The following is a 22891-nucleotide window of genomic DNA, read 5'->3' on the forward strand; positions in this document are numbered from 1 at the left end:
TAAAGTAACAGAGTCTAATGCATATATGGTAAACAGAAGTACTAAATCATCCATACTGATGATTAAACATTCTAGTAAGTGTAGCGAATGCTTTTTGTGAGAATTTATTCTTATTGCTGCTATTCAATATGCCCTACTGGTTTTCTTAGTTTGATGGGACACCAACTATTGTTTTTTTTTCAAAGTCTTATGCTGAAATCTCATTTTTACAGTTTCTAAATTGAATGAAAACATAATTTGAGCATACAATAAATAGTCAATCTGATATAAAATGTTGATCATTAACACATTCTATGATTCAATGTTACATTTTTATGACATTAGGAAGAGACTGCTCAAATGTCTGAGATCAGTCCATTTTTTAAAGTCTCTCCTGGCCAATCTTTTCCACTTGGAGCTTCGGAGATGGAAAAGGGGATCAACTTTGCAATATTCTCACGACATGCATCCTCAGTCACACTTTGTTTGTCAGTTCCAGAAAGGTGACTGTTCTCTTGTTTATATAGCAAATGTGTAATTCTTGTGTCAGTGGGAAAGTCATATATTGTTGCCAAGTCTCACTATTTTCACAATGTTATATCTTCAATTATTTTGTGGAAGCCTTTTCCATGTGTATGAGTGCCCAATTATCTGTTTGTTAAAGCATGCTGATGTTCAACCTGAGATTTATATTAGTACATGTAATTAAAAATGCTTTGATTTAAGAACAAGATGCTGTGTGGAACTGTTATTGTTTTCTTGTGACATATAGGATTCTTTTAATTATTATAAATTATAACGTTGGAGATTTAATATAAATGATGTTTTAGGATGTTCTTGCTCAAGATTCAACGCATCCCGCACAAAGATTTCATCCATTCTTAGTCTCAAATTCCAAGCTTAAATGCCGAGATCTTTATAATGTCTGCTTCTTTTGATTTTCAATCTTAATTCAAAGTGCTATTGACGCATAGGTTTCTTTTAATTATTGTAAATTGTGACATGGCCATGGGAGATTTAATATAAATAATTTGTTTGGATGTTCTTGCTCGAGATGCAACGTATCCCACACAAGGACACAAGGACATGCTTACACTTCATGACTTGTTTTTCATCCATTCTTAGTCTCCAATTCCAAGCGTAAATGAGGAGATCTTTATAGTCCCTGCTCCTTTTGATTTTCACTCTTAATTCAAAGTGCTATTCTTAAGAGATAGCAATATGTTCTGTTGCAACTGGAAATACCGGCTAAGGAAGTCTCCATTTTCATTTAGAATGAAAAATATACACCTAAACGTAGGCTTAACTTTCCCTCTTTACCCTAAACAACTAAAACCTAAATCTATCTTCTCCATCCTATGTCAATGCCCCTCTCTCTCTCTCCCCAAACCCAAAAAATGACAACTAAAATCTATGTCATGACAAAAATATACCCCTAAACATGAGTTTAATCTCAATGCATTTATCATACCAAAGGTTGCTTTGGTATTAACACTTGAAGTATTATGTTTATTGTTTATGGAGTGTAGTTAGTCTCCGAATGAAGAATGTGTCTTTAAATGCTTTCTTGTGAGGGTGCGTTTGGATTAGGCCCTCGATTCGGCTTCCTATTCTGATTCCATCCGATTCTAGCATTTGTTTTAAAAAAATGAATGGAATTAAGGGCCGAAAATGACAGTTGGGCAGAATTAAATTGGGAAAAAATGTTGATATATTTTTCCCGCCCCAAGCCATGCCTGTTTGAATGGAATTTTTATTGGAATTTTTTGAATTACATTTTTTATTTTAATTTTCCATTCCTTTCCAGAGGAATCAGGACATGAATCGTAATCTGATGCCATTCTGATTTCTTATTCTGGCAATCCAAACACAGCCTTAGTGCATTCCATATGACAACTCATGTATGTTATCAGCGTTACTTGAAAGCTGCATTGAGCAACAGGTTGCTTTATTGTTTACTGCATTTAATATTGCCTGGTAGATTAGAGGCAAGGTTGGTCGTACATCAGGCTTTTGGAAAACAAGATATTGATTGCGCCAAAGTCAATGGACGACCGATTGAGAGGTTGAAAAAGAAGTGGTTCACTATTTTGATATTACGGTTACAAACTCTCCTTTCTACCATTTATCTTAGCCAAGAAATTCTAGAAAACTATATCGCCTGTAACCGTAATATGTGGCTTATATATATTGATGCCACAACACTAAGAATTACTGACATACCGCTAGTGAAATTAAAAAAATTGCATTTTCTTTCTAGGGTACTGTCTCAGAAACCCCGGGAGGGCTGCTCAGCCCATGCACCCCAGCGAGCTGACGACACACACATTAGATTGCCAGTGTGATGAATTATTTTCTGAATACAAGACATCTGCACAACATCCACAAAGTACAAGTTAAAACGAGAGATTCTTGGGTATCGATTGAGCTCCTCACCATCTTACAAATAGGGGACATAGGCCCAGTGCTTGTACTTCATCTTTTGAAAAAGACTAATTCATAAATCTTGCCTCTTGCCTGACTGATAACCCTTGCCGAGTTTGTGTATATCTTACTATTCTAAGACAAATTAAAGTGGTTATTTTTTCCATCTGCATTGGCGTTATTGTATTCAAGGGCTGCTAAAATAATTTATAACTTGGAAACTTTGGAGAGGTTTTGGCAATTAGTTTCTTTGATTAATGTCTTCTGCATTTGATAGTTTTGTCTGACATGTATTTGTTGGATGTCGATTGCTATTTTGAATAGCAATGATTAGAAACATGCACTCTTATTTTCACCTGGACCCTAAATTCCTAATGGTATGTATATCAAATATATTTTCACATGATATTGTTGATAGTTGGAACTGGAAATTCCTTTTATCTTTTAAAAATAAAATAAAATCTGAACTTGGGATAACTTCTTGTATTTTATTACTATAAATTATTCTTCTGTCTCTTAGTCATATGTTTCCTTAGGGGAAAAATTCCAGAATTGGATACTGCGATGGTGGAGATCAAGTTGGATCCTCAGATGAACAAGACAGGAGACATATGGCACATTGGTGTAGAGGTAGTCTCAGTATTTCATTTTTATAAGTATTCCTTATTTATCTTGTTGTGCTTGGATATCTCCCAAATAATTGTTCTTGGATATCTCCCCCTTTCTATGTCTTAATGTGGCTGATTGACTCTAGCAATATTATTCATGTGGGAATATGTCTTGCATATAGTATCCCACACATCTTTCACTGTATGCATGAACAAATAGTCCCTACTGATCTCAGGCTGCATGGAATGTTACAACCATGAAATGACCATGAGTTTCTCGGATTTCCATCTCTCATAGTATGAATCATTGTCGTTTGGTTCCTTTACTCTTCTATCAGTGCCTTCTAGTTTAGATCTTATCCCTATAAACAGCAGATTGTGACCATTCAAGATAGTTTGATCCGTCCAATACAACCATTGTGATCTGGACCCCAAGGTTGCCCATCTGACTATTTTCCTGGGTCTGATACAGATGAATTGGTCTGATCGTGGAGAAAGGAAACGAGATTGATGGTATAGGTGTCTCATGAGAGAATGAAAATGTGAGTGATGTAGACCTGTAAAAAAATGGGACTGTTGTAGAAATGGATTAAAGGGGATCTCTTGCAGCTCTGTTGTAGATGATGATGGGACTGAATATGGTCAGATCTCATCTCTTGCTTTGATACCATGATAGAAAGCAAGAGTGAAACAAGAGGAAGAGGAGAATGTCTCACGAAGAAGTAGAGAGAATTGGTGGGGAGCCCAAATGTGATTAACCTTCCTCCATTAATCTCTCTCTCTCTCTCTCTATATATATATATATATATATATATATATATATATATATATATATATTATATGTGCGTGCTTGCGTGTAGATCAATGGCGCCTGTTTCAAAGAAAAAAAATTGATTAATGAAGTGGAGAGATTTCTGATTGCATCGTCCCTTTCTCTCTGTTAGGGGATAACGCTACTCAGTTCTTATTGGAGATAAATTAATCCGTTTTGCTCTGTTGCCTGATGAAGCCCTTTGTGCTCTTCACCACTCATAACTCCTAGTCCAGAAGCACTTCAATCTCTCGCCATAACACTTGGGCTCTGGAATGCTTACATAAATATTACAGAGGTGAGGAAGGTCATGGCAATAAATTGAAATAAAGAAATACTAATCTAAGGATTTATGGGTTCATCTTAGAAGTTAAATGATACAATAAAACAGATTTGATTCATTTTAGAACCCTTTTGATTATTCATGGAACAACTCCTGGCACTGTAGTTCTTACATTTTTGTTTCACCCTATACTTACCGGGAACTGAAATTTAGCCCATTTTTGTTTTTACTTTGAAGAGTTAGTTACTGTGCTAATTTTTAGCTTTCAATCTCTTTTGTTGTGTTTTTTTAGTCAACTTTCCCCCTTTCATCATGGTTGACATGTCTTCATATTCCGAAACTGCAGTTCTCCATATATATATATTAGCTGAGCATAGTGTAACATGTGTTCTTTTGTCTTGTGCATTTATTGTTTCTTTTTTATTTAGTGCGGTTTAGGATATCATTGTGAACTGTAGGATTTGCCTCGATGTGGTGTTTTTTACGGCTACCGTATTGATGGGCCTCAAGGTTGGCAGCATGGGCATCGGTTTGACAGCAGTCTTGTCCTTCTAGATCCTTATGCAAAACTAATTGACGGTCGCAAAGTTTTTGGAGACTCTAGCAACAAGATGTCTAAGTTTCTTGGAACATATGATTTTACTACCTTGCCTTTTGATTGGGGAGCTAATTATAAGCTTCCAAATATATCCGAGGTAAACCTGATAAGATGCTTAATTATTTCTATTTCTACTTTTATTCAGTCTGTCCATTTTCTATTATTTTGGTTTCTTTACAGAAAGATCTTATTATATACGAAATGAATGTTCGCGCTTTTACTGCTGATAAATCAAGTGGGCTAGATCCGAGTGTACGTGGCAGTTATCTTGGTGTCATTGACAAGGTTGGTGAATTTTGTTGTAGCGTCAAACTAACAATCATTGTAACAAATGGCTATTTGTGTACGTACCATGAAGGGGCTAGCTTTATGAAACTTCCACTGTTTACCATAATATGTGTGTGTGTGTGTGTGTGTGTGTGTGTGTGTGTGTTAGGGAAATGATATCAGCACAACCATGTTTTATTGCACAAACCTAGCTTGTATTTTCTTTTTAAATTGGCTTTGTGAGATATTTTGGGAACTGTAATAACCTTTGACAGCTCTTTAAATACTAAAAGGCAAGATGGGTTAATGAAAATATCAAAACATGGTTGTGCTACTGCTGACATCATTTCCATATATATATATATATATATATATATTGGGTTTTAACTTGGTTGAATTGAATATATGGTTGTATTATCAAGTAAGCCTTGAAATGTGGTATTTAATTGAAGATTGTTCTTGATTTATTGTAGTCCTCCCATAACCATGATAAGGATGTTGGTTTGTAATGAGGTTCTTGGTTTATTGTAGTCCTTTTACAACCATGATAAGGATGTTATTTTGTAATGATCTTCATCAAATTAATTTCTATACCAGTTCTTGAGCCATTACTTGTTGAAGAGAAGATGCATTTGTATGGCATAGAATAAATGGCGAACTTAATTTCTAGCGTAAATAAATGGAAGTGTTTTCTTGTTTATATGGTCTTAGATGTATCTATTGAAAGTGTCTTAAACTACTTTATTTTGTTGAAAAAGATCTGACATTTTTTCTTTTCTAAGATCCCACACCTGTTGGAGCTTGGTGTCAATGCTGTGGAATTGTTGCCAGTTTTTGAGTTCGATGAGTTCGAGTTTCAGAGGCGTCCAAACTCAAGAGATCATATGGTAAATGAGTCTTCCCGTTTATGCATTTCGAATCCACACTTCTCCACATGTTCGCTTTGCAGGTTTACAGTTCCATCCTGTGGTCGGAATTTGATGCTTTAGTGATTGTACTTTAAAAAAAAAAAAATCTGTTAACAATTCTATCTTCTTTCCCTTTAATTTATTTGTGTAGACATTTTGTCTTATTCATTGTCATGTCACTGTGAAAGTGTGTAAGCTTCTTTTGCTTGTGCCATTTAATGGATGCTCTTTATTTTACTGGTTTTGAAATGGGCTAAAAGTTATTTGTATGCATACATTTACCAGTTTTCCCTTAAATTCTGTGAAGGACACTTTTCTGGGAATCAGTACTCTTTCTGATTTTTTTTTTTTCAAAAATTTTGATTTCTAAGCTAAATACATGGGGCTATTCTACGATAAATTTTTTTGCTCCCATGAGTCGCTATGCTAGCGCGGGGGGTGGACCTCTGGCTGCTTCTCTGGAGTTCAAACAAATGGTGAAAGCCTTGCACGATGCTGGAATTGAGGTTTGAGATATCTCTCTGTCACTTTAGTAACGGATTTGACACCTATCTACATTAATTGACATTTTCGTCTTCTGATATAGCTATTCTTGTGTTCTCATGAGAAAGTAATTCTGTTATAGGTCATTTTGGATGTGGTATACAACCATACTAATGAAGGAGATGATGATAATCCTTATACTACTTCTTTTCGGGGCATAGATAATAAGGTGATTACTATAGTTTCCTGTTCAGAGATGGTTAGATGCTATGCTTTGGCAATTAAATTTTTATGAATCGTAACAAATTCAGCTCTCTTGTGATATCTTTTGTATTATTCCATTTATAGGTATACTACATGCTGGATCTTAACAACAATACTCAGTTTCTGAATTTTTCAGGCTGTGGTAATTCTATTTGTCCTCAGACTATTTTTCTCTTCTGAACAAATTTTTTGCAATGCTTAGTTACAATGTTCTTCTTTTCAATTGTTTCATTATATATATTTTTAATACTGGAAATAATCATTTTTCTTGCTATTTTGTTTTCCTCATATTGAGATAATGCCAAGTTATAAAGGTGTCTTGCACCTTTGAGGTTTATGATAATAGGGAGACACCAAAATAGGAAGACACCTGCTAATTCATGTTAGACTGTGTGTTTTTCAGTCATTTGATGTGGATATTTTAAATTTTGCATTATTATGTAGTTCATTTATTAGTTTGATGCATTTTTCATGGGAAATTTTTTTATTGATTTGATGTACTTTGCTCGTTATGATTGATTTATGTCTAGAGTAGGCCAGGTTTGCTTCTTACATAATGTCGATTACCTTGGCTATTTGTTTGGGATGAGACTAACATGATGGGATGAGTCTAACTTGATGACGTGTAGAGTCAGATTAGTTGCTTCAGTGATTAAGGCTTAAAGCCAACGTGTGAGCCAGGTGGCGACATCTGTGATGTTAGTTTATGATTGGGGATTACCTGTATAGTATAGCTTCCATGATGATTCTGTTTTTGTCTGCATGCAAATGGCCATTCTCATAGGTGACTCAGGTAACTTAACAGCCTTTTCCCCTACTTGTGAAGGCCCGATGATTGCTACTTTGATGTGCAATCTCAACTCTATAGTTGTTTTGACTAGGTTGCTAATTTGATGTGCAATCTCAACTCTACAGTTGTTTTGTCTACGCCGCACCATCACATTCATTGCTAGGAAAACATCCAAGACAAAGCCCAATAATTTATGTGCTTGGGGAAGAATTGATGATGTCAATGTTGTAACAAATTGTTGTATATATCAGGTGTTTTTCATTTTTTAACTTGGACTAGTATATTATTTCTGTGTACATAGTCAAGGGATTTTTTTTTGACCAACTCTACAAAGTTCTTACTTCTCATTAGGGGGCTCCTACGCCTTTCATGGTGAATATGGAGTTTTTTCAACTATTAAGCTCTCAAATATTTCATTTTCATTTAGGATGTTTTGGGTTGCTTCACCTCATATCTTGACAATGGACCATTAACTTGATTCACTAGGCTTACTATCTTCCAATGTGGGAAAGTTCTGTAGCCTCTTTGGCCAATCATGTCTGACTTTAACGGCTGCTATGCTGATTGCATGGCCCATCCAAAAAACTTTCAAGCCAGTGTCATCACTTGTCAGCATGTGAGACTATGCCTTGTCTTCTAAATCCCTTTCTGTTATTATTGTGCATATTTCATCTTTCTGTATCATTTTGCTTTTGAATACTCAAAGAATAACTGAAAAAGGTCAGCATGTGACACTATGCCTTGTCTTATACCCTCAGGTATATCGAAATCCTTGTTATAGATCTTTTTAGTGTTCTCAAATGCATTTTTTTGGATTTCCAGGAAACACATTGAACTGCAACCATCCCGTGGTCATGGAACTTATACTCGAGAGTTTGAGACACTGGTACGTACAATACTTTTAATTCTACTCTAGGAGCATATCTTCCATCAATGGGTTTATATTTTGCTGGTTTAGTCCAATCCTTCAGGATGTTGCCCCTTAAGTGGACCAATTGTTGCTTGAATGCTTTTATCTTCTAGTTCTCAATGTTTTTTATGTTATTCTATTTTTTTATGTTTTATCGTCACCGATGCAAGGGTTATGGAGTATCATGTGGACGGATTTCGCTTTGACCTTGCAAGTATTCTATGTCGAGGAACTGATGGATCTCCACTGAATGCACCACCACTTGTTAAGGTGATTGTTTTTGCTAGTTGTCACATTTATATAACCCAATTAAATGATTATATGGTGTAACTCTATGATGCATAACGGTTAAAATTATCTTATCATTGACCATTATTTTGGTACATCTCTTCTGCTTTGTTAGGATTAAGATCTTTAGGGTTCATTTATATATTTAATTCATAGTTGTTTTCTCTTCTGTTTCTTAGTTGAAAAAATTAGTACTTTATTCTTGGACATGATTGATGAATATTTTCTGTGTTGAACCCCAAATTTTCATTGTTTTAGTTGTTCATAATTGCAATGGATCTACTCTATTCCAATAATATATGATAGGATGTGGATTATTTTTTTATGATGATTAGGCCATGTGTCAGTGGTCTATCGTGTAGAGACATCTGTCATGCAATTACTGACGTGTTAGGTGTCAGATTAACTTCTTATCCTTATGGGAGAAAGATTGTAGCTTTTTGCAACTGGTTTTGGTCTAAAACAAATAGATTAAGGAGCAGTCAACTAATTTTCCCTACTCTGGTTGTTGTATATTTTGTTTTTTCTTACATTTTTTGGTTTAATGAATATCTGTTTCTACAATTTGTGTCATATCAGTGAATTTCACCTCTACCTTTGGTCCATATATTGTGTTGGTCTTGTCTTGGAATTTTGTAGATACTTTGGATTATTTGGCACTTAAAAAGATTTTTTGGAGCATTTTAGTTTGTTGAAATTTTCGGTGTTCTTTCCTTCGTTCTGGGCTTCATTTGTTTGCAAATCATATTTACTACCCTCTTCTCCAACCTTGGCTCTTGAGGCTTAGCACAGATTTTAACCCAATTTGATCAACACCCAATTATTCCATGCATCAACCAATCATATAACATTCCAACGCTAGCAGAGATATGATTTCATATACCTATAAAAAAAAGATGATTTCATATCTTCCGATGGGAGCTACCATAAGAATCTGACCGCAATGCAATGCACTTGCAAGTTGTAGTTCTCCATATTCTCAACTAGAAGATTCCTGACAACCGTACTAGTGATGAGAAAGAGGGGTCTAAATTCAACGGTTGCCTCAAATTTGTTGCTGCTTTTTGTGGTTTATTTGATATTTGTTCTACTTATCTGAAATTCTCCTGATAAGACAACTATTTAAATTTTTTCGTCATTCTCCTTGATTTTTTTTGTAGAGGTATATTGATTATTTTGACTTCATTCTTTTAAAACATAGTTTTTAGGATGATTTGTCGAAGCTTTTTTGCACATCAAATTTGCAGAAGCGTGTACGGGGATGACATGGAATTATTGTCTTCTCTTTCATGTACTTTATTTTGGAAAAAGAGAATGAGTAATTGGCTAACATATATGGGACAAAAAAACGGAGATGGCAAACTTCAGGGTTTTTAATGGTTGGTTTGCTTATTAAGAGATTTGATATGAAGTGAAGAAAGAAAGAAGAAAAGGAGAGAGAGAGAGAGCTTAGTGTTTTCTCCATCTCTTTGTATCATATTTTACTCACATCAAAAGAGAAACTACAAAAATACCCCTCACTAAATAGATTGGAATGAACATAGTCAGCACTCCCCATCCAGCTAGTACATGACATATCACACATGCCCAAATTGCACAAAATTGTATGAAATCTTTTACCGTTGACCCCTGTGGTCAAGATATCTGCAAGTTGATCTCATGTCCTCCCAAATGGGTTGCAAATAAGACTGACACTCCGCTTTTCCTAAATGAAATTGTAGTCAATCTCAACATGCTTCGTCATGTCGTAATGTATTGGATTATAAGCGATGTTGATGGCTTCCTTATTGTCAAGGTAAGGTCTTATAGGGCCCTGTTGATTAATGCACAACTCTTGAACTGTGATTTTTAACCATTATAAATGACAAACCTCATACTCTGAACTCAGCTTCAGGAAAAGGATTTTAAGTATCACAAAATCCTGTAAGATAGCTTCCAAGAGAGGATCAGGGAGCATACATATACCAAATCACTCTACTTACAACTTACGCAATGTCTGGACCAGTATGTGACAGATAAATAAGCCTCGTACTAGTCTTTGATATCTTCCAGGTCCACTGAATTACCCTCACTATCATGCCCAGCCTTGTGATTTGGATTTTGGATCTATAAGTGTGTTGATAGGTCTAATCCAAGCATTCACGTGTCTTAAAGGAGATCATGAAAGTATTACCTCTGTGACACAAAAATGCCTTTTTCTGACATTGCCACTTCAAGTCCAAGTATTTCAGGTTTTCTGGTTCCTTAAACTCCTTGGCTAAATGAACCTTGAAATTTTGCATCTTTTTAGGGTTGTTCTCAGTCATCAGCATATCATCTACACAAAGAATATGAGCAATAATCTTAGTCTGAGAGTCCTTTATGAAGTGGGTATGGTCAACTTGGATTTGCTTGTATCCAAACTACAGCATGGTCCTGTGAAATCTCTCAAACTATGTCCTTGGTGACTGCTTTGAACCATCTATGACCTTCATCAACCTGCACTCCTTGCATTTTGTAGATGGAGAAGAGAATCCTGGAGGAACATCCCTGTAAACTTTCTCATGTACCCATGAAGAAAATCATTTTTTATGTTGAATTACAGAAGTGGACATCCCAAAATTGTTGCTAAGGTAAGAACTTGAATAGAATTCAACATAGCTATTGGGGCAAAAGTTTCCTGATAATCAATATCGTAAGTCTGAGTGAAGCCTTCAGCTACTAGCCTTGCCTTTTAACTTTCCACTGAGCCATCAGCATTTTGTTTCACGGTGAATACCCATTTGCATCCAAGAGTCTTATTTTCTTTTAGAAGAGTTACCAACTCCCATTGGCTCTCGTCTCCTCTACAGTGACTGCCTTTCAGTCAGGTTTTTCTATTCCATCCTTCCAACCCAGAAGAATTTTCAAGGAAGACAAAGAGGATAAAAATGCATGTTATGAAGGTGAGAGCAAATGATAGGACACAAAGTTAGAGATGGGTTGTCGGGTGCAAGAGCTAGCTCCGTTACGGACACCAATAGGGAGATCAGAGTCATTAATATCAGGAGTGGAAGACAAAGATGTGGGGTTTAAGTCATTATCTGAACTTGATGAGTCCAACTGGTAGGGATTGTGAGCAGATGCAATGATCGAACTTCTGCCTTCTGGAATACACCTATAATTCCTTGTTTCTCGCTTGACCTTCCCCCTTTTCATTTGATTCCTCTTATCGCGGCACAGACTCAAACTGCAGCACTAGGTAGAGAGGACAGCTCTTCTCCTTCACTACCACTCTCCCTCTGAAGAGGTGTATTCAAGGCAGAAAAATAGGCTATGGATTAAAAAATGTGACATCCAATGTCAAAAAATTCTTCATAGTTGGAGGATGATAATATTTGTATCCCTTATTGTCATTCAGTATCCCAAGAAAACGAACTTCAAGGCCTTGGCATCAAGTTTCCCTTTGGATCTCCCTTGTGTGTAGAGAAAACAGATGTTGCCAAAACACTCGAGGTTACAAGGAGAAAAGTCAGGAAGCAACTGATAAAACTTCGAAGGGAGCTTTGAATCCCAGCACTCGAGAGATGACATCCAGTTAATTAGGCAGGCAGCAGAAAGGACTGCATCCCCCTAGTAAGACTGTAGATTTTTCATGGTAAACATAAGGATCTCACTACCTCCAAGGTGTTTCTTCTTTCCACAACTCCATTTTGTTGAGTGTCTACACAGGTCGTCTAGCGAACAATACCATAATCACTATGATCAGCAATACCATGAGTACTTTGAATTTCGTGTTGAATTGAGTAAAAATCACATTGTGAATAAATCTTAAAACAAGATAAAACTTCACTCTTTCCATGCATCAGATATACCCATGTCGCGCAAGAGAAATCATCAATAGATGTAACAAACAACTAATACCCAAACAACTGTGGGTGTTCTGCATGGAGATTTTTTTCTGTTTCCTTCTTTCTTTCTGTATTCTTTTCTCCTGTTCCCTTGTAGCCATTTCATACTTAATAAAATCACTAGTTCAAAAAAATTGATGTGCTTTTAGTAATTGTGTCAGTGATGGATTATAACTTGAGTTGTTTTGGAAATATTAGAGAATGCATGATAAATTGATTCCGAGATCCTAATATGTTTCTAATCAGTGACATCTTGATTAATCCGTCCTTGACATCTATTTTACCGTGATTTGATGAAACAGGCAATTGCCAAAGATCCTGCTCTCTCGAGATGCAAAATTATTGCAGAACCTTGGGACTGTGGAGGACTTTATCTGGTGGGAAGATTTCCAAACTGGGATAGGTATTCTTCCTTTAGCTTGTTATATATTTTCTGATTACTATTTTTTTCTTATTTTAAACCATTGATTCACTGGAGAAAAGGAAAATCAATCAGGCCAATACAAGAGAAAAGACAAAAAATAAAAAGGAAATGGGAAAAAAGAAAGAGAAGAAGAAAAAGGACAAATTTACAACTCCAACATTTCATGCCATGCTAAATCATCTCGAAAATGAACTTGTTAAAGTATAAAAGATAAATAACACCTTTCTCCAACAGCTTAAGCTATTGGAGAAGTTGGTAAGTTAACATGGTATCAGAGCCAAAGGTCTTGAGTTCAAACTTCTCGGATAACGAAAATTCACATGCAATGGTCAGCCCAAAGTGGGACCACATGTGCCACGTGTTTTCCAAGTGGGCCACACGTACGGGGGAGTGTTAAAGTATAAAAGATAAATAACGCCTTTCTCCAATAGTTTAAGCTATTGGAGAAGTTGGTAAGTTAACAGTACTCAACAGTCTGCACCAGCCAAAATTACTTTGGTTAAGTGCCAATATCTGAATATTATTTTTCAATGGATTCTCTTCTTGTGTAATAATCTGTTCTCTTCTTTATGCTATTCCCAATTTCCTTTTATTTGTTGAATTCCGAAATGGTAAAGGAAGGATGGCAATGCTCCTGGACTGATTTTAGTAGAATGGAAGGTCTTCAATTTCCAATTGCTTGTGTTTTATGTCCTAAAGAGTTGAGATATTTGTGTTTATTTAACTATAAAGACAAAAAAATCTGCTCACAGCTGTTTCTTGTTGAATTTTTTATGTTGTAGGTGGGCTGAATGGAACGGAAAATACCGTGATGATATTAGAAGATTCATAAAGGTGATACGAGTGATACTAATCGTGTTATTTGTTATTTATAATGAAATTTAATCATAGATTGCTCACATAGATCAGAATCGTATTGAGGTCCAATCCTAGTGCTTCTTCATGTCAATTAGGTGTTCAAATGGAAAAATTATGCCAAATCAAATTGTCAGTAATAAAATTGTCTCTTGTAATCAATCACATATTCCCTTAATCATTTGACAACTGATCAAACCATCTGTCATGTTCTTTGCCTTGTAGATCTACATTTGTCTATTTAGAAGCTTCCTTGTGTCCAACTTAAAACATTGCCTATAACTTACTCGAGAGGTTGGACTTTCTGAAATACAGTTTTCCTCCATCTATGTTTTTTCAAAACAGCTTTATAACTTAGTCTTCAGGATACAGTTCCATTGTGTGGGTGTGTGTGTGGTGGGAGGGGGGGGGGGGGGGGTGGGGGGTGGGGTGGGGGGTGGGGGGGGGGGGGGGGAAGAGAGGAGGAGGAGGAGGAGGAGGAGGAGGAGGAGGAGGAGGAGCAATAATGAATAGGAAAATCCAAAACTGTAGGAGAAAAAAGTTACAGGTCTGCATAAACGTGTGTGTGTGTGTGTGCAACAAAGTCTAGCTACTTGCCAGTGCTATGTTATTGAACTATAACACAAGAAAGATAAAGGAAAAGAACCTGAGATTCAGTCAATCTCAATGCCTTGCACAATAAAATAAAGTTAAATGAATCTGAAACCAATAGAAGACCCATACGCAGGGACCCCACTCTGGCTGTTTAGAAAAGTAATCATGGTTGGGCTTGAGCCACTATTTATTAGTAGGGCATGTCATGCAATTTGTCAGGCGAGAATATGATTTAGAAATCTTTTAACATAGAAGTACTGGTTTTTTTGTCCCTGATTTTGTAAACAACTGCTACTTTCAAGCTGTCACACTCTTCTGTACTTGATCATGTGACAATTTATTTCCTATTTCTCCACGACGCTAGCGTACCAATTTGAGATGCACAATTACTAGCTTCTTTGTATTATTTTTGTTCTTTCCCAAGGATGCATACTCATATGCTACTATTCTTATTGTGCTAGTGGAAAAGCATAAAAGTCATAAAACATTGTTTAACAATATATGTTATAAAGTTTTGTGAGGGGTATTGTAGTCATTTTCCCAATTATTAGGTAATTATGCAAATAGGAGTATTTTTTAGGAGCAAATTTGCTTCCTACAGGGCAGTTCAGCCACTTCCTTAATCTCGAGATTTCGGTATTTTTCCGAAATCTCATATTTTTCTGAATCCAAGTGAATTTCGTTTTGGTATATTTCGGCGGAAACGAAATATTTTGGCTGAAATTTAAAACCATGCATCTATCTTCTTTCTTCTTTGTGACATTTATTTGCATAATCGAACTTCATTGTTCATTGAGGTTTTCATTGTTTGTTTTATTCTCATTCTTCAGCTATTGTTCTAGCTAGCTTAGTGTTTCTTTTGTTATTCTTATTTTCTCTATTCGACGGTATTTCTGATCTTGTAGTGTATTTATGTTGATATTTTTCACTTATATTCTTTAATTTGGGTATGGTCAATTCACTTGGAGTCTCTAGTTGCTTGATGTATATAAGCACTATGGTCTCTTGATAATCACTCAATTTATCTAGATTGATAACTATCAAAATTAGTCAGTAATTAATTTTGTTTTTATCCATGCTCATTTTTACAGGGTGACTCAGGCATGAAAGGAAATTTTGCGACTCGCGTGGCTGGTTCCTCTGATCTCTACCAGGTGAGATTATATACTGAAACCTATGATTTATCTGACACTTTGAATATATAGTAGACGCGTGTGTCGACGTGTATTGTCTTCTTTCGACACTTATAAATGTGCTGCTAGATCTGTCAGACTTAACGGGCGCATCAAGACGTTATTGTACCGTGTCAACTGAAATACTATTTATTATCAAATATTGTGTTTACCTCCTCTTTTTTCATTAACACCTATTTTATTATTAACTCTTCTTGAACTAATTTTTGTTGTTATCTTCCCTCTCCTTAACCTAAAGTAAATACTCTTTCAATATTATATTCATTGTATCCTGTTGGTCTCTCGTTCTCGATGCATATTCAAGATTGAAGATAACCAAATTAGATTGATGAAAGCACTGTTATTTTGTTATCTCGTGTTTCTTTGAGACTTATAGTTGTTTAATCATAGAATTTATTAGCTTGTTAAATGAATAATATATATATTTTGTTGCAAATTACGATTAATAATCAGCAATTTTATATGTAAGTACGTGTACGGGTGTGTCTCCTCTTCAGATTTTTAGGTGGAGTTGTGTCATGCAGCTTGTATCCGTGTTGGCACTTGACACATGAATCCGTGTCCACAGATCATAGAATGAATTGTAGCATCATTGATGTATATATATTGAATTTTATTTTCCATGATTTAGTTGTGATTATGAAGAATTTAAACATCATCATCACATTCAAAAAATGTTTAAAAACTCACCGGGCCAATAATTGAGTCTGGTTAATTCATTTTGTTTCAGCGACATAAGGGCAACCAAAAACAATTTCGACTTTCCTTAGTAAATTATTGCTTCACCTTAGTCACTGTGGCTATGCCTTGACAAGTTCTTGACCGATAATTGTTTGTAAACATTGCATTCAAGCACCAACACTTTAATCCTTTCACAAGCAAGTAATCTTTTATATTTACTGCATGTTCATAATTGTTTGCTTTTTAATTGTTTAATATCTTCTAGCATTGAATTGATGCAACATGCAACAAATGCTATCCAAAGAAAAGATGCAAAAGAAAATAAACAAGAACATAAACCGGCTGTAAAATGAGGCCTGAACTAGGGGAAAAGCTTCACATTGCATGGAGAATTTAGAAGGAAATGATTTCCCCTAAACAATAATCAAAAAAGTTTTGCATAACATATTATTCCTCTCGTATCTCTTTCTCCCTTTAACATCAAACCCTATACAAAGTTTAATTACATTGTTCTTTGCTATACAACTTCTACACATCCAATTTCTTATAAAGAGTTTTACAGCCCCAAAACAACCCTACTTTAAGTAATTAATTGAGAATAACTGTTTTACTCTTAAGTCACTTGAAACGTAAGGTAAATTCTTACAAAGAGAAGGTGTGAGGTATTAATACCCCTGTCGTTATTTCTACGTTCTTGTGGGACTTTTTGGTCTTTGTGGGCCTATGTAGGCCTTTATAAGAAAGTGATAGGCAAGATTATCATGAGTTTATGTACTACAAAACATCAAGAAGATATCTTAAGATGTTAAATTCCAATTAGACAAGCTAGGAATGACCGAGGCTCATGCATAACTTGAGGTGGATTGTTGGAGGGTCTATATATATATATATATATATATATATATATATATATATATATCAGAAGAGAAAAGGATTTGAATTTCTCCCAAAATTCTATGAGAATGACACATTACTTTTTTTGACTTTTTTTAACAAAGGCACCCATTCAACCCACATATTTTCAATCCTACCCCCTCCTTTATGCTTTTTAACAAAGGCACCCATTAAAGCCACATAATTTCAATCCTACCCCCCTCCTTTATGCTTTTTTAATTATGGAAACCTCTATAGATTGGAGGGCTAGGATCAGCCTATGGAAATGATTTTACGGGCACAACCTATTGATGTTGTGTAACTTGTGTTCCATCACATGGACGGTTTGGATCAACCTATGATGTGGTCCTTACAGTTCTTTGTCGGCCCGTGCATCGCACGGGGTATTTTACTAGTGTGTGTGTGTGTGTGTGTGTCTGTCTCTGTGTGTGTGTGTGTCTCTGTCTCTGTCTCTGTGCGTGTGTGCCAGTGATAAAAATCAAAGTCAAGTGGGGTTAAGCCTCTAGCTATATGGGTAAATACTATGTTCTTCAACCGTGAGGTCGGAGGTTCAATCCCAGCTTACCTACGAAAAAAAATCGAATTCAGGCCATATAAATTAACCACTTTTTCCACTGAACCTAAAGTTCCACGGGTTCATTTAACCCATAATCCTTCAAAATATCTGTGGCTTCTACTATGTACTGTCTAACTTTGTCAAAGTCATTGTATCGGGAATCAAAAAGTGAAGAATATTTCACATAGAAGAACCTGTCTAATTTTGTCAAAGTCATTGTCTAACTTTCACATCAAACCCTATATAAAGAGTTGGACTGTCTAACTTTGTCAAAGTCATTGTTATTGGGAATCATTGTGATTATGTTGCCTGACATCAAAACTTATTGGATAGGTGAACAAACGCAAGCCATTTCACAGTATCAATTTTGTCATTGCACATGATGGCTTTACATTGCATGACCTGGTTTCCTACAATTTCAAGGTATTCCCACAATCTGAAGATTAATTTTTAAATAGAAATTGTTTATGGGACTCAAGTTTTTCCCTCAATTGTTGCCTGTGTAGCACAACGATGCCAATGGAGAAGGTGGGCGAGATGGATGTAATGACAATTTTAGTTGGAACTGTGGTTATGAAGGTATCTCTATGTCCCTACTTTTCTTGTGTCTGTTCCAGGCTTTGGTTTGCATGTGACAATTATTTGGATGGCTGGAGTGACTCCTATATGATTTATTCTAATGTTAATGATCATTTGTTTAATGTTTAGATTAAAGCTACATAAGCTTCTAAATTAAGGTATCTTTTACTAATTGTTCCCAAGCACTTTTTCTTTCTGAATGTTTTACAATTCTGCCATGTTTTCATTTGTTCTCCAGAGAATTCATGCGCTTTCTATGCAACTAATTTCTTACCTCAACAGCTGTAGTCAAGATTTTGTCAGTTTTTTTCATAAGAGCTCTGCTGGTGAATAATATGGAAAGATCAGTTTTTGTCTTGTCTATATTATAATTTAGCACTCTTCTACTTTGGGTGTCACTCGCTTCAAGAGCTCACGAGTGCTGAATGCGTTGGGTGATAAGGAATTTTTTTTCTTCAGTTTTTTGCCACTCATGCTCTATCTCCTCCACTTCAAGTAATATAGTCTGTATTTTCACCCTACAATTCCATTATATTGGGTAGTTGAAAATATTCTGTTCCATTATTCAAGCATGTAAAAAGGACAGATCATTTCCCCCATCCATCTTGCAGATAGTTGCTATTTAGCCCTGTGAAAAATCAAAAAAGAGGGGAAGAGAAAAGAAGCAAGGAGGAGAAGAGAAGGAAGAGAGTTTGTGGGTCTCAAAGTTGAACCCCACGACTTATTATATATATGAACAAACATGACAAACTTACAAGATTGCCATCCATAAATGATAGTACCCATCAATAACATATAAAGCTAAGCATATCAACACTTTCCCTCAAGCTCAGCATAAATATTGATCATGTGCAGCTTGCACAAGATAGACTCAAATTTGGATTTGACAATCCTTTTAGTTAAGGCGTGTGCAAGTTGATCTCCTATCTTCACAAATGGAAAACAGATCTCCTTAGAAGCAACTCTCTCTCTCTCTCTCTCTCTCTCTCTCTCTCTCTCTCTCTCTCTCTCTCTCTCTCTCCAAAAACCTTTTAGCCTCAATGAGTTTGGTACAATCATGATAAACCAGATTATGCGCTCTGTTAATCTCAGTTTTATTGTCGCATAAAGCATTAGCATTTCCCCCTTCACTTCCAGATCATATAGAAGAACCCTTAGCCAAAATAACTTACCAACCCCATGGACCATGGCTTTATACTTAGCCTTAACACTTCACTTGATCTTGAAACAGATGGTTGGTTCTTTCTTCTTTGGGTCTGTTCTAGTGAGGGTAAATACGAGGGGATAACTCACATCGGGATAAATCATCTCGAAGTAATCTACTTACTTTGCTTTAGCTTACATTTGATAGGGAAATTTAGGAGGAAGAGATGCAATCAGCCAAACAATGTATAACTTTCGTGACATTCTTTGAATCACTTGTCGATGTTCCAATGTGCAGGTTGAACTGAGGAAGGTATTTGTTTCTAATGTTCCAGTGATCACATATCGACGTAAATGTATAACTTTTATGAACTGTCCATTTTATACCAATTAGATCAGATGAATAAAATCATCTTTTCAAGAAATTTTTGTACCACAACCTATATATGATGGAGAGTACTAAATAAATGGTTTGGGTTGTCAATTTGAGTAAGCTTTGCTGCTTGATTCATTTGATAGTAATATTTAAGAGTGGGAAATCTAAATTCATTTCATCTGTAAAGAAACAAAGAAATAGAGATTTGATTTACAGTCAAATAATTACAAGAAGATGATATAATTTCTAACTCTGAAATTTTAGAGAACTTAAATTTCTGGGTTTAGTGAAAGCAAGGTAGTTCTATTTTTTATTGTTAACTACTTCGATCAATTGATAGAAGGCAGAACCCACAACAAAAAATAAATAAAAAAACGATGTCAGTATATAAAGGATATGATTGAAAGATGCTCTATTTCCACACTTCACTGTTGCAATATTTTTCACACATAACTTCATTAGTCTCTAACCTGTACGGGTGTGGCTCTTTCGCTTAAAGTCATGGGTATGCTCCACATTGATGCGAGTTCGAATACCCCGGGCTTACTCGATGCGCGTGGTTTACGGGTGACTGTGCGCAGCCGTAGGGAATAGTCCCGCCCTAAAAATTGGGGTGGGGATACCCTATGTCATAAAAAAAAATGCATTAGTCTTTTATTTATTTTAAACTTATTTTGCTGAGTTTTTCTTATTTTCTCGATGGATTGAATTCTGTTTTGCACTATGATCAAAAGTCTATTTGACACTCCATCTTTAGATATGCGTGCGTGTGTGCCTTTACCCTTATCATATTGTTTTATATCTCAACAAATCATACTCATTTCATTGTGCATGTTCTATACAGGTGAAACTACTGATCCTAATATTAGATCTCTACGCTCACGACAAATGAAAAACTTTCATTTGGCTCTAATGATCTCCCAGGTAACTTTTTTCCAGGTTTAGTTTTAGTAGCTTATCATTACTTTCTTAGGAGTATCATACAAGAGATTTAAAATGTTTAGGTTGCTCAGAATAAGCCTGCAGCAAACTATATGGCACTTGATCACATCATTCCATGTTGTATGCCCCTTAAGTTGCTATTGAGTAATGGTGGAAGTGTAGTCTTGCCATTTTATATGCTACCTAGGTCATAAATATGTGTTGTTTTAAACTAGTAAAGGAAAATCTTCTCTTTTCTTGAAATATTGAGATCGTAGTAGACCCTTATCTCCTTCGGTTTGATTATATCCCATTCTTTGTTATTTCAAAATTTGATATGGTATTGATCCTAGCTTCTTCTGTTCAAATATTTTTAAATATCTCATTCTTGATTATAATTGGCTAATATGTGTTCGATATATACCCCTGGCTTCTCCAGGAGGCCAAACTCCGCAAAATCTGAATCTGACTAGATTATTGCTCTCAAATAGGTTGCAACAAGAAATATCCCCCCTGAAAGTGATAAGGAACAGCGATCCAGCAGACTTGTGGAATTTTTTAGTTGCAGCTCAGAAATCATAAATATGGAATAGTAACCGTGTCTCCAATGTTCTAGAATGAACAGCACTGATAGTTCAAACTGTCAAAGGGAGCTGGGTTCACTTCAACAGTTCAAAGCTTGCCTGGAGAGGAAAATACAAGGAAATTTCGCAGAGATAGCCTTTAACTTTTGAAAACAATCAGGTGGGATATAAAATGAATGGAAATTGAGGTGGGAAAAGTAAATTTCGTGGAGGCTAAGCTCAAATGATGGTAAACATTCAGAATGAAATAGAAATTACTGAAAGAAAACAATGGGAAGTGAATTTGTCCTGATCGAATTGGTGGAAAACACGTTCACAAGGAGATTTGACAATCCTGGCAACTATGTGTAACTCAAATTTGCTTGCCAATTACCAAATTTTAAGAGAATTTCTAGTCAAATTACAATAAAAGAAATAGAAATTAGGAAACGAAGAGATTGCAAGTTGACTTTTCAAAGAATACTAGGAGAAAATGAAATTGCCAGAAAAATTGACTTAGGCGGCAATTTTTTTTAATATAAGCCTTTCGAAAAATGCAATTCGTGGAGAAATTATGAAAAGTCAATGAATCTAGAAGAAAACAATAAGAATCAATGCAAATTTTCGAATTCAAGTCGAAATTGAAGAAAGTTGGATAAGAAACTGGCAGAAATGGAGAAACCTAAATTCGTGTAGTAATTTGGAAATTTCTCAGGACAATTCTAGTAGCAATGTAATAGAATCAGTCCAAAATCGTCCAAAATTCAGATCACATGATCATAGCTGGAAATCGAATGAAAATTACAATTCGGATTGTGTCGAAATGAGAATTTCGATCAGATCTGGTTCTGATACCAAATTGGTTGTTGATCTTGTGTAAATCTACTTCTGAACTACTAGATCAAATCAAAATACAAGCTAGAACACAATGCAAAACAGTAATAGAATGAAAGGAATTGCTCAAAACAGTTCAAAAATAGCTCAAAAACTGTAAATTGCTGTTTACATAAAAAAAAACAGTAAATTGCTGTCATTGACAGTAAATGAGCAGAGAGCCAAAAGTCCTACAACTAAAAAAAATCCTACTTATAGGAGGCCTCCAAGTCTAATTCTCTCTCAAATACAACAGGCCTCACTACATCACTTATATTACAAGAATGCCCCTAGTACAAATGCATCCTACTACAACTAATTATTACAAGTGATTCCATTCCTCTTACATGTGGGCCATTTCCTTAGCCGCCCTTTCCATGTCCCTAGTTGCCTTTTCCTTGAGTCTAGCCGAGATCTCCTATGGGCCTGAGGGTGTCCAAGCTCATGCAACACCTCCTCTTCCACTTGGTCGGCCATGTCCAGATGTGGCCCTCATCATGCTTTTTGCAACAGTATACTACTCGTCACTGATCATTCGGCTTTAGCCTCTGGTACCATGCCTCGGAGAGGGGAATAAGGAGACTGCATCAATTTGCTAAGCTCCTTGAGGGATTTTAGTAAGTTCTAAGAAGAAATATATGTGTGGAGACCTAACCAAAAGCTCTATTCCATCGTTTAGCAGTAAAACATTAGAACTGTGTGAGAACCACATAATTCAAAATGAAAGATGGTATCCCAATATTCTCATTTGTTCGTA

At 35.7% G+C, this 22891-nt stretch overlaps 1 protein-coding gene across 1 annotated transcript in view; it reads left to right on the forward strand.

The window, feature by feature from the left end:
* Positions 1-22891, forward strand: part of ISA3 (isoamylase 3) — a 40278-nt gene that overhangs the window by 11465 nt on the left and 5922 nt on the right. The window contains exons 4-19 of the mRNA XM_077356608.1: positions 325-482; positions 2940-3033; positions 4564-4800; positions 4884-4988; positions 5753-5857; positions 6250-6384; positions 6504-6590; positions 6710-6767; positions 8238-8301; positions 8496-8595; positions 12785-12885; positions 13689-13740; positions 15447-15509; positions 18013-18102; positions 18186-18258; positions 20622-20701. Of these exons, the coding sequence (XP_077212723.1) occupies positions 325-482; positions 2940-3033; positions 4564-4800; positions 4884-4988; positions 5753-5857; positions 6250-6384; positions 6504-6590; positions 6710-6767; positions 8238-8301; positions 8496-8595; positions 12785-12885; positions 13689-13740; positions 15447-15509; positions 18013-18102; positions 18186-18258; positions 20622-20701 (1602 nt within the window). The remainder of the gene's footprint in view (positions 1-324; positions 483-2939; positions 3034-4563; positions 4801-4883; positions 4989-5752; positions 5858-6249; positions 6385-6503; positions 6591-6709; positions 6768-8237; positions 8302-8495; positions 8596-12784; positions 12886-13688; positions 13741-15446; positions 15510-18012; positions 18103-18185; positions 18259-20621; positions 20702-22891) is intronic.

The sequence above is a fragment of the Tasmannia lanceolata genome, unplaced genomic scaffold (assembly GCF_043159265.1).
Source record: "Tasmannia lanceolata isolate RefF3 unplaced genomic scaffold, GAP_Taslan_0.1 ptg000016l, whole genome shotgun sequence".
NCBI classification, from domain to species: Eukaryota; Viridiplantae; Streptophyta; class Magnoliopsida; order Canellales; family Winteraceae; genus Tasmannia; species Tasmannia lanceolata.